The sequence below is a fragment of the Phodopus roborovskii genome, unplaced genomic scaffold (genome assembly GCF_943737965.1).
Source record: "Phodopus roborovskii unplaced genomic scaffold, PHOROB, whole genome shotgun sequence".
NCBI classification, from domain to species: domain Eukaryota; kingdom Metazoa; phylum Chordata; class Mammalia; order Rodentia; family Cricetidae; genus Phodopus; species Phodopus roborovskii.
The window spans coordinates 6,030,035-6,042,182 of record NW_026126578.1 but is presented as its reverse complement, the minus strand read 5'-3'; the positions used below and the strand labels follow the sequence as shown (position 1 = coordinate 6,042,182).

General features: G+C 50.1%; 1 protein-coding gene across 4 annotated transcripts; it reads right to left on the bottom strand.

Annotated features, from left to right (window-relative positions):
* Positions 1–36: 36 nt before the first annotated feature.
* On the bottom strand, positions 37–11,677 carry Il17rc (interleukin 17 receptor C). Of its 4 annotated transcripts, none has more exons than XM_051203578.1 (18): positions 11,414–11,677; positions 11,108–11,129; positions 10,788–10,940; positions 10,473–10,535; positions 10,274–10,383; positions 8,542–8,653; positions 8,223–8,267; positions 6,145–6,284; positions 5,884–5,943; positions 4,101–4,155; positions 3,843–4,024; positions 3,711–3,761; positions 2,857–2,902; positions 2,591–2,712; positions 2,309–2,368; positions 1,866–1,917; positions 793–888; positions 37–674 (listed from the first exon to the last, which is right to left on the bottom strand). In XM_051203578.1, exons 1-18 carry the CDS (start codon positions 11,516–11,518, stop codon positions 52–54), a joined length of 2,097 nt encoding a protein of 698 aa, XP_051059535.1. In that variant the 5' UTR covers positions 11,519–11,677; the 3' UTR covers positions 37–51. The 4 variants fall into 4 exon arrangements, with proteins under 4 accessions (XP_051059535.1, XP_051059537.1, XP_051059539.1 ...); XM_051203580.1 differs by having other exon boundaries at positions 6,145–6,257; XM_051203582.1 differs by lacking the exon at positions 8,223–8,267 and having other exon boundaries at positions 6,145–6,257.
* Positions 11,678–12,148: the final 471 nt, after the last annotated feature.

Genomic DNA, 12,148 nt, shown 5'->3' with positions numbered 1-12,148 from the left:
CCATAGGACGTACACACGAGTGCTACTCGGTTAGGGTAACTGCGTCGGTCTTTATTTGGGTGCAGGGTAAGGCCCCGGGTCCCAGGCCTCGCCGTAGTCCGCAGTTCCCGATTGCAGGGTGCAGCTGTCCAGGGCGGACTGCAAGGCCTGGGCCACTCGCTCCGCCCTGTCCGCGGGCCGCCCCGGGAGCTGGGCGCAGCCTCCCTGCAGGACGTCCAGGAAGCCCGGCAGCTGCGAGGGCAGGGAAAAGAGCGGCGCAGCGCGGAACGCGGCGGGCACGGCATCGGGGTGCAGCAGCCCGTCGAAGTAGACCCCGACGTAGCGGCCGGCTGCTCGGCCTTGCAGAAAGTCCGGCAGCACGCAGCTGAGCCAGGAGGCGAGGGCGTCATGCGGCCCCGGCTCCACCGTCTGGTGTTGGAGCCACTGCTGGCACTGCGCCACCGCCGCGGGCGAGAAGAGCAGGACCACCACGCCATCCTCCTGCAGGGTCCGACGCCGCTGGCCGTGGAACCAGGCCAGGGCCCCGTGCGCGCTCAGCTCGCGGCGGCTCCACAGGTCCACGGCCACTCTCAACGGCAGTTGGCTCAACGCAGACGCCAGGGCGCCCACCAAATGCTCATAGCCCGCTCCGTCGGCCGAGTGAAGGAGCAAGGCTGTGCGGGCCCTGGGGGCCGCTGTCAGGGAGGGCAGAGGCCATGAGGGTGAACCCGGACCTGCCTTCCCTCCATCCACTCGAGCCCAGCGTCACTCTTTGCGGCTGTCCCTGGGGAATTGGAACGGGGAAGCGCTCACCTTTCACGCGGTCCTTTTTTAGAAGGAGAAACAAGAAAAGAGCAGCGACCAAGAGTAGGCAGACCAGCCACACCAGGACCCAGCGCTTATGGATGTCTGGAATAGACAAGGGAGAATGGGCTAGTTAGAAACCTTATATCTTTCATTTCACTCTGCTTCACGAAGGAGGAAACTGAGGCCTGTAGATTTGAAGTGATTTGCCCAAAGTCCCAGTGTTAGAGCCTGTATACTGAGAGAGCTACACCTATGTGACCTGCCTCAGTTCTCGCCTGTGTTTAAATGTCAGCTGATATTGCCCCTTAAGCCTAGGATTGCAGGCCCTTAACCTTGCTTGACTTCAATAGCCTCCCAACTAGGCTCCCACTTTCTAACTTCGGCCCATTCATTCTATGAGTATCCACCAAGATCTGTTTAAAACAGCTTTATTCTAACCCTTGTGGAGGATGGTGTTGCTGGAAACATAAAATCCTGCATCCCTCCTGGGCCTCCCATCTTCCTCCCAAGACCCTCTAACCCTCTAACAGTACAGAAATGTACTTCACAGTCTTAACAATGCATCTTGACTCCCTTTACCTAGGTCAGACTTCACAGTGAGGCTGGGACCTTTCCCCTGAACCCTTCATCCCATCTAGGCCAGCTCCCCACTATGCTCATTCACTGCTTAGTGCTGTAAGGTCACACTTGCCAACATTCAACAGTTCCATCTTACTGCATGTTCTTGGCTATGTCCTTTTAGACTTGTGTTGAGGTTCCATCTTTTTGGTAATGCTGGGACACCCCCCCCCCCACTAAAGTGTGTTCTCCATAAAGCATGTGTGGAGGTCAGAGGACAGACAACTCAAAGCACTCTGTCCATATGGATCCCGGAGAACTCAGGTTGTCAGGTTTGGTGGCAAGTGCCTTTACTGGCTGAACCATCTTTCTGCCTCTTTGTGGTTTTTGAATGGATAAAGGAATACCACTGTGATCTATTTGAGGCAGGTAAGGCATGGCATATGTTGCCTCAGTCCCGTAGTCCCTGTCATCAGAGTCAGCTCCTGGTACACAGAAAGAGCAGTTCCTGTCATACTCACACTTGTCCATGGGGCATGCCCACAGCGCTCCCAGGCTATCATCATTCCACAGCTGCAAGACACAAGCACAATCCCCTGCTTGGTGTTCAACACCTAATAATTTCTGCACAGCTTGCTCAAATTCCTAGCCTCAGATATGCATATATCCCTGCCCAGAGCCGGCTCCTGCATGCACCTTTGCCCAAGGTGTGCCTAAGCTGAGTTCTATGCCAAGTGGGGCCTTGGAAGACAGTCTTCCTCGAAGCTCTTCCTAGAACCTAACACTGGGGTATGTATCACTTAGCTGATCTCTAGGTGGAAGTGGGCACCTGAGGGTCAAGAAGTATAAGCTCCTACCCTTTATGCACCCAGGGCTAGACACAAAGCAAGCAGAACAGGCAGGCCAGTACTGGTTTGAAGGAGCTTGCCTGTAGGCAGTAGGACAAGCCCTGTCACCAACTCACCTGCACACACTGGTGTGTTCGGAAGTCTTGCAGCAACTGCTCTCCAAGGTGAGCAGCTCTCTGTCAAGTCAAGGGAAGGGGCCTGTCACCTGAGGCAGCATGTAAGGTGCTGAGGTGGAGCTGGGAGACTTGGGAAGCCATTAGAAGGCATGGACAGACAGACATACACGACACACTATTCCCAGAAAGCAGTACTGGGCTTGGCAGAGTAGAGGGAAGTAGGAGAAATGAGCAGAGCATGGCTGAGACAGAGCTGGAAAGGCCTGGAGGGAGGTTCCTCACCGTGGAGGCATTGCTGGGCAGTGCTGTACAGCCACTGGGTTCCAAGGCACAGACTGATGTGTCGTTTAGGCCAGTTCTCATCTCCACTAACAGCATATCATCCTTTAAGGGCCCCAAGGAGTCTGGGAGGAGTGAGGCACCACTCTAATAAGACCCACTTGGGAGTTGCCACTTGCCTTCCTCCTGTCCCCTAGGAGCAGCTCCTCCATGGTTCACCCCACTGCAAGGGGCCCTGTGTGTGCCAGCCACCCTCGAGCACCACTCACCAGCCCACAAGCACTCTTGGAACTGTACCTTCTCCCAGCTGCTCACCTGCTTAGAAGGGGCCAGAGTTAGGATAACCAGGAAAAGCAAGGGCCGGAAAATCCACAAGGGAGGGAGCGGGCAAGAGGAAGCCCTTTACCCTGGACCTGAGGTTAGGCACATCTGCGTTCAAGCCTCAGGGTTACCCACCTTTCTCAGAGCAGGCCTTGTGAGGACACCTGTGCTAACGGAGCGGAGCGTACAGCCTTACAGCTCTTATGGTCTTGAGTAAGCACTTAAAACACCTGTTCCCCCTCATCTGCCACCTCAGAGGAGATCCATTCTTAGCCTCACTCGGTCACCCACATGCCTCACCTTTTACCACAGCATGGATTCCACTTTAACCTGTTCAGGTATACATATCGTTCACCTTTCTTCACTAGAAAAAGTTCTATGGTGGATGATAAGGGCAGTTGTTGGTTTTGTTCATTGACAGATCTGCCTCAAAATGGCTGGCACATAGTAAGATAGTCAATAAATCTGTTTTGTTTGGAAACCGTTTCAATCGTTAGTCTAGAATGACCTAGTATCCACTATACATCTCAGGCCAGGGTGGCCTCAAATTTAGGGCAGCATGTCCTCCTACCTCAGCCTCCCAAGTGCTAAAATGTAGGCTTGAACCACCATGCCCAACTATTGAATGATTGTTTTTACTTTTTAATTTAAAAATTATTTTATTTCTATTATTAATGTGTCTGTGCATGGTGTGTGTGATGGTGCATGAGTTCCAAGGAGTGTACATGGAGGCTGTAGCCTGGGGAGGAGAATTGGTGCAGGGTCCCACCCTCAACCCAATGCTTTTGATCACCATTCTGACCTGGACACAAAGGTTGGGGTGGCCTCTCACCGACTTGAACTCATGAGGCGTCTGTGGAAGGCAGGGAATGAGTGAGGTCATGGAGACCCTGGGGTCCCTTTTTCTCCATCCTGGGTCTGCCTTTGATCTCACATTCACAGTGACATTCTCCTGGAGCATTGGTGGCACAAGCAGCTGGCAGGGACCTTGGTCTGGTGCCTGCCAGCACAGTGCCACCTTGGCCAGCAGAGAGCATGGTGCATCTAGCTGCCATATCCCTGAGGACAGCACCTGCAGCCTGGCTACATGCCAAAGGTTCCGGTGTGCACGGGGATCTAAAGCAGAGGGCCAAGGTTACTAAACATGAATCAGCCTTCCCATGCTGACCCCTGCCACAGGAGATTCACTCACCTTCCCGGAAGGGGCAGAAACTGGTCCTAACAGAGTCTGGCTCCAAGGGCCACACCTGGGAAGGACAAAGGGGCTCTAAGTCAATGCAACCCAGCCAACCATCCGTGAGCATGTGTCAGACCCTGCCGAGTACTAGGACACATTCACTGAGGCAGGTTCCACAACCCTCACCAGGTTTCTCACCTCTCACAGAGCTTGTGAGATGGGAATATGGACTCTCTTTAAACACTGCCATGTACAGTTAGAACATCTCCTCTCAACTTTGGGGCATTTGTGTGTGTATTTGTTTTTCTATTTTTAATACAGGGTCTCACTATATAACTCTATCTGTCCTGGAACTCAGAGATCCACCTGCCTTTGCCTCCTGAAGGCTGGGATTAAAAGCGTGTACCATCATACTTGGCTTTTCGCTCACTTTTTAATGAGTGCCTACTATGTGTCTTAGCAGTCTTTGATTATTAATCTTGCTTGATTCACTTCACAACCATTTTGTGAATACTATGTATCAAATACTGCACTAGGTTTTTAAGAGCATCTGCTATGTGTTTAACTCTATGTTGTGAGAAAATACTCATTAAATATTCATTTATTCATTAAATGTTTAATTGAGAGCACATACTGAGTGGTGAGCATCAGACATGGCAATGCAGACAGTTAAATCACAGCAAACATTCCATGAACATCTGCCTTGTGTCTCCCCATTGTGTTTGGCAGTGGGGATTTATTTGTTCATTCATTTATACAGTCAACAGTTGCACCCACTATATGCCAAGCCTTGTCCCAGACTGGCAAAGTTACTGTATTTGAATAAGATATGCTTTGTTTGCCTTCAAGGAAGTCACAGACTCACAATAAGGATAAAAAATGTGTAAATGTTATTCACTTACCCACTTCCAAATAGTCACTAAGCATCTTAAGTATACAAAGAGAAATTAGAAGCCCAAACATTAAAGGAAGTGACACACAGACAAGAAAAGCCAGAAGGACACGGGGACTGGAGACTAGGAAAGGCCAGGGTACTGGAGCAGCTTTGGGAAAGAGGGGATGTGAGCTGGGAGCAGTGGGGGAAGGGCCTGAGCAAAGGCAGGGTGGGGGTGGCTGGGTCAGCAGCTCCACTGGCTCTAACAGACTTCTCATAAAGGAGGATTTGGAAGAAAGGCTCCTGGAAAAGGTGCAGTTGAGGGGAATCTAGGGATCCCAGAATGCCAGAGAGGTACAGAAAGGAAGGTAGGGGGTAGAGGTTATGGACGGACCACAGGAGAGATTATAGAGGCCCAAAATGAACTGAAGATGGAAAGGAAGGAGAAAGAATGAGCAAGAGGTCAAGTGACTGGAACTCAAATTAATGTGCAATCAGAGGGAGTGGCTACAGCCAACATATTTAAACCTAGGCGTGACACCCTTCTTTACAATAGCCCTATGATGGTACAGTTTGTCCAGATTACAGATAGGAAGCAGGCTCAGAGAGGCAGTAGCTTACCCAAGGTCAGACAGCCAGTAAATGGCAAGAAGGATCCCAGCTCATTTAAGTACATAGCACATGTCCTACCCTTCATAGGGACACAAAGAACTAGAGTAGGGAAAGGCTTCAAGGAAGAGGTGACATATGAACCATAAGGAACAGTCCTGTGAATAAAGGACCAGGAACATTCTGGACTCATAGCAAGCAGAAGGCACAGGGCAGTAAGAGTAAACGTAGAGAAGAGTGGCCCTAGAAGATGGGAGGCCATCCTTCTACCTCCCTAGCCCCTGCCTTCCATGCGCTGGTGGATTCTGCTCCTACCTGAATGCAGAGGCAGGGAAACAGGTCTGTGTGGTTTAAAGTAATAGTCTGTGGTCCAGTCTGCGGGATGAGAGATGGAAGTGAGTTAAGAGAAGGCAAGAAGGGGAAGCAGGAGGCCCAAAGTTGAGGGGACCGGGCAGACAGACATCCCCGGTACCCCACCAAGGTCCTCTGCTTTAGGTGTGTCCCCCTTTGACAGTCTGCACACATCCTTAACATGGGCATGAGTACAGGGTCAAAATGGACCTGGAGAAGCCTCACCAGGTTTTTGTACCTCCAGGGTTTGAGAGGACCCTGGACCTGATCCCAGTACAGCAAGAGGCCAAAGTCTTGTTCCTCAGAGACGTCCAGTACCAAACGAACATTGTCACCATCTGCAGACACATTGAGCCAGGGCAGGGCTAGTGGGAGCAGAGAGGGGGGAAGTTCAGACTCCCTTCTCCCCTTCTGCACAGCCAAACCTGGGCCATACTCACCAACTGTCCCATGGGAAAAGCCAAACCTGGGCCATACTCACCAACTGTCCCATGGGAAATTCCATCAAACCCTCAGACTAGGAGACCCTCGGAGGACAAACTGTATCCCCATCTCATGCCAGGCTTTGTCCCCAGCCACAAGCCCAGAGCCAAACCCACAGAAGCTCCAGCTTGCATCTTGGGACAGCTCTTCTTTCTCTGCAGCCAGTAGAGTCCTGCTATCTCCTCAATGCCAATTACTTTCCCTAGACTCTGCTTATGCCCCACATAGTAATACCAGTAAAAGTTGGACTCCTTGAAAAAAGCTTGTAAGACCTTGACCAGCCTAGTTTGTGACCTCTCTAACCTCATCAGTTAGTACCTGTGTCTTGAATACTTTGCTGCAAACATACAAGGAACCTTCATAGTCCTTGAGCACACTTGACCGTGATCCTGCCCCAGGGCAGGACTGTACTCTTCCTGTAAAACTTGTCTCTCAAATACAGGGCTTCTCCTTCACATCTCTCACTGCAGCGGGGCTGTCTCAACCTTCCCATTCTTCTTTTGAATTTTCTCCATAACTCTAGTCACTATCTACCTTACAATTACACAGTTTTATTGGATCTCCCCTCAACCCCCTAACCCTAACTCCCAACTCCATAAGGATGGAAGTTTTATCAAGTTTGCTTATTAATTTACTTCCAGTCTATAACTGTATCTGGTACAGAGTAATTACTCAGTCAATATTTGTTGACTAAGGAAAGCAATCACTACCGAGTGACAAGAGGGGACACCCGATGTGTCTGTTTTCAAAGCTCTGGTGCCTATTAATCTTTAAAGAGTGCCACAGAGGAAGGCCAAAAAGAAAATGGAGTTGAAAAGAAGAAAGAGGAGAAGATTTCATAGTTTAAAAACTGCCACAGAATTTACACCTTCACCTTGTGCTAGTAATAGAAGTCTATACATATATAAACACTAACACAACTGTGCCAGATGTGGTGGCACACCCTAAAACCACAGCTTCTTGGAAAGCTAAAGCAGCAGGATTGCAAGTTCAAGCCTAGCATGGGCAACCTAGCAAGAGCCTGTCAAAACCAAAACAACCTAACTACACAACCACTTCACTGGACTAGACATTAAAACCATCCGGACACTTTGTTGGACACAATGGCGCACATTCCCTCTCAGCAGAGGCAGGTAGATCTGTGTGAACATGAGACCTGCCTGGTGTTTATAGTAAGTTCCAGGCCAGCAAGAACTACAGACCTTGTCTCAAAAAAAAATTTTTTTTAAATCATTGTACTTATAACTTTTTTGTATATGCTATATATGCATGCCAAATTTTCTTTGAAAGAAACTATGAAGGGCTGGAGAGATGTCTCAGAGGTTATGAGCATTGACTTCTCTTCCAGAGGTCCTGAGTTCAATTCCCAGCAACCACATGGTGGCTCACGACTATCTATAATGAGATCAGTACCCTCACCTGGCTTGCATGGATGCAGGCATAAGGCTGTATACATAATAAATAAATAAATCTTTTTTAAAAAAGAAAATACAAAACAAAAGTAACATCAAAATCTTGACGTTTTGGGTTCTTAGTTCAGATTTAATATCATTTTTACTTTGATCTATGAAGAAAAGCACCATAATCTTGACAGTGGTTTGGGCTACTCCATGTTCCTGGTATTAGTGAACAGTTGTTACATATAAATGAAGTATTACTACAGTTCATGTGGAATGAGTGAATGAATGAATGAATGATGGAACATGTCCTGTGACTTTCAGAATTTGGCATCACAGAGCTGAAATCAACCCCAAGTATGCATTGTGTGAACTCCAGACCCTGCTCCTCCCTCCATCCAGCCCACTGTCCCTAGCCCCTACCCCAGCAGCTCTGGATGCTGTCCCGGACTTCAAGACCCCTGCAGTCTGGGGAGAGATCACAGAAAAACCTCCAGTGGGGCTGGGGACCAAGGAAAGAAGGGAGGGCAACCCAACCCGTGGGGAGATAGAGAGGGGCTGCCTCTGCCCTGAAGACCACCCACATTTACATGAGTACAGAGTACCCATCCCAGGAACTAGAAGCACAAGGAACTGACTAAAGAGGGTACCAGCTCATATCCCTGCCTGAAAGTGAAGGACAAGGAAGAGGGAGGTGACCAGAGGGACCACAGACTAGGGATAAGGGCTTTGGGTCACTTACCAGGCAGCTGTTGTGTGAGGTTGAGTTCTTTCTGGTATCTGGGCTGTGTATAGGACCAGATTCGCACCTCAGCCCCAAGACCAGCCTCGAAACAGTCAAACACTGCAGAACCCTATGAGGAGAGGGTGGTAGAGGGCTGGAGATGGAGGACTCAGAACCCAGGCCAAGCTCTTGGGCTCATGTGGGTGGGCCACTCTGCTCGCCCAATGGCTTTTTGTTTTGTTCTGTTTTTTTTTTTTTTTTTTTTTTTTTTTGTGTAGTCCTGGCTGTCCAAAGAACTCACTCTGTAGACCAGGCTGGCCTTGAACTCATGAAACTCCACCTGTCTCTGCCTCCCTAGTGCTGGGATTAAAGGCATGTTTGTTTTTTGAACAGGTTCTAAAGCAAGTATCCTCTGTAGCTGTGGTGGCAGGTTTGGGATTAACCAGGCTATCTGAGCTGCTGCCTATGCCTGCTGCCATGGATCACTTGGTTAGAGGGAAACTGACCAGATACACTTAATGCAAGCATCTGTGAAGTAAAAACTAAGCAGATACATGAAGTGTTTTTACAGATACCAACTCAGTTAATTTGCTCAACAGTCAAAGGAACTATGACTTGTTTTTGACTCTGTGTGTGTGTGTGTGTGTGTGTGTGTGTGTATGTGTTTGTCTGTGCATGTGTGCATGCATGTGTTTGCTTGGAATCAAACCCAGGGCCTTGAGCATGTTAGGCAAGAGCTCTACCGCTGAGCTACCTGCCCAGCTCTTTATTCTTATTTTACAAAGTTATCAAAAGTTTGGAAGGACATTTCATGAAGGAAGTTATAAACAGCCAGTAAGTGTGTAAAAAGTATGTAAAAAGTTAGTCATCAGGGATATACAAATTAAAGCTGTAATGAACACCAAACACAGTGGCACATGTGGTAGTCCTAGGACTCAGGAGGGTGAGGCAGGAGGATTTCAGTCTAGACTACACAGCAAGATTCTATCTAATAAAAACAAGAGCTGAGGTTTTAGCTCAGCAGTAGATGATTGCTTAGCCTATACAAAGCCTTTGGTTCCATCCCCAGCCTGCCCTTCCCCCACATTCATACACACACATCACTAACAAAAACACCAGCCCTGGGCTGCTTAGATGCTCAGTAGGTAAAGTGCTTTCTACCAAGCCTTACAACCCAAGTTCAGTTCCCAGGACCCTCCGTATAAAGGAGAAAACAGACTCTAGGTTATCCTCTGCTCTCCATCTAAGTCCCCCAGAACACATATATACATACACAATAAACAAACATAATTTAGAAATATAAACACTACCACCACACATGTACACACAAATCCCCAGTTAGAAACCACGACATATATAGCAGGATGGCTAACATTTGAATTTTAAAATGCCAAGTATTGGCAAAGATGGAAGTATTGGAAACTATTTGCTGCTGGTGAGTGTATGAAATAAAACTGTCCCAGATAACTGCTTAGTGACTTCCCACCAAGTCACACATGTGAGGCAGGAGTGTCCTTACCCTCATTTTATAGACAGAAAAGCTACCACAAAAGGCTGAGAGGGCTCACTGCTCAGATCGGATCCAAGATTTAAAGACACACTGCACGGGATTGTGGTGGCAACGTCAGGCTACGGTAGGAATGTCAGACTGATTTGGTGGAAATGTCAGACTGCGGTGGGAAGGCAGATTGCAGAGGGAAGATCAGATTGCCCGGGTGACTATTCTCACCAGGAGAAGCACTTCACATACCACAGAATGACCAGGCTGCACCAAGACAGCGGGCACCTGTACCTCCAGCAAGGCACAACGGGTAGTGGGGTAGGCCTGGAAGGAGAGCACCACCTGGGCCAGGAGAGAGGCTGTGGGAAACATACCGGGGTCAGCCAGGCCACAGGCCATGGGAAAGACCCTGCCAGGAAACAGCAGCTATGCCAAACTGGCTCCTCACCGTTCCTAGGCTCCTGGAGTTTGGAGTCGGACCTTTCCCCTTCTTCAGGCTCCTCCAAGCCCCCTGCAAGGAACAGAGAAGAGAGTAAAGCCCGAGTAAAGCCCAAGTCAGACTTCTGTTCTGGGCTGGTTCAGGCTGAGATTCCCTTCCAGAAATGCAGTGGCTGGTAAGCAGAGACCTGGAGGAACACGCTGGCTGGTCTAGGGGTACCTGGGCCAGGATCTTAAACATTGCAGATGCTCACAGACTCTGCAATCCCCGTGCCTTTCCTAGGAACTCTCGTGTGTGCACACAGTCACAGGATCCCCCACTCACCTTGTACAGCCAAGTGCACAACCACACGGACACAGAGGGCACAGTCGGTCTCCTGGGGACACCTCAGCACCAGCTCCGTCTGCAGGCGTGTGGGCACCAGCACAGGGCCTGGGGCAGACTCAAGGCTTCCAGGCAGACAGAGCACATCACCATCTGGGTGTGAAGGGTGTAGTGGGAGCTGAGGCTGCTCAGAGCCTGCTTTGGCTTCTGATACCCCCAGAGGGTACGGGAGCTAGCTCAGCCTCTCGGGCTGAGGGTGAACATTCGCTTTCCCCTCAGCTAGCCTGGAAAGTTCTCTCTGTTAAAGTAGCAGTACTTACCCCAGAGATGGCAGAAAAGGCCCTGGGAAGGAAGAAAACATCCATTTGCACCCCCAAATCTCAGCTTAACACCCTTGCTCGACAACCCCTACCCCTGCCTACCTTCTTCTGGGGCTCCCTATCCTAAGCCCTTCCCTGAAGACAAGACTAATTTTTGTTCCCTTTTCAATCACTCACCCCCATCAGCACCAGACAGACCAGAAAGGGCGGTTCTCATAGAGGCAGTGACAGGAGCCAGGTTAGGGCTTTGAAGAAGCACAGTCTGAACTCTTAGCCTTCCCCAACTTCCCAGGGCCCCAGACTCACTATAGAGCAGCGTGCAGTGTCCTGAGGCTCCACAAGCCTCTCCAGAGAAACCACCACAGGGCTCCGGCCCAGTGCCAAGGACAGCAGGAACCAGGATATTGGCATCTTCCAGGTGCTAGACAGCACCCAGGCCTGAGGCCCTGTCCTGCCCCCCCTAAAGGGGGGTAAACACCCCACCTCTGCTGCCAATCAGCCTTGTGTCCCTGGGAGAGAACAAGGGTTAGCATTCCCACTCTGAGCCCTGACTCCCGGCCCAGTTTCAGCTGGAGCGCTTTCGGTTTGACTCCCAGCAGGCAGCTGGCTGTTCCCGCCCTACCCTGTCCTGTCCCTCCCACCAATTCCAGGCTTAGGAGTCTGCAGCTTTGCACAGGGGTGGTGGCCTCTCCTCCTCCTCGGCTGACACCTGGCCAGGAGGAGCCCTGGGAAGGAAGCTCAGCTGGAGTCCAACTGAGTAAGGCAACACCCTGGCTCTCACCAAAGCCAGACTACAATAGAGAAGACCCCACCTTCACCCCGTTTCCACTTCCTGTATGACCCAGGATCCTAGATACCTAGGTTCTTCATATAATTCCCTGGACCTCAGTGACTGTGACCCTCCCAAGACGAGAGCTCTGAAGACAGTGGGCTGGTTCCAAAAGGCCTGGGTTCAAGGGGGATGGAAGGGCAGGCAGGGCCTGGGAGATCCAGAGCTCAGCAGAGGGGCTGTAGTGCTGTTGTCAAGACTGGAAGAGTAGG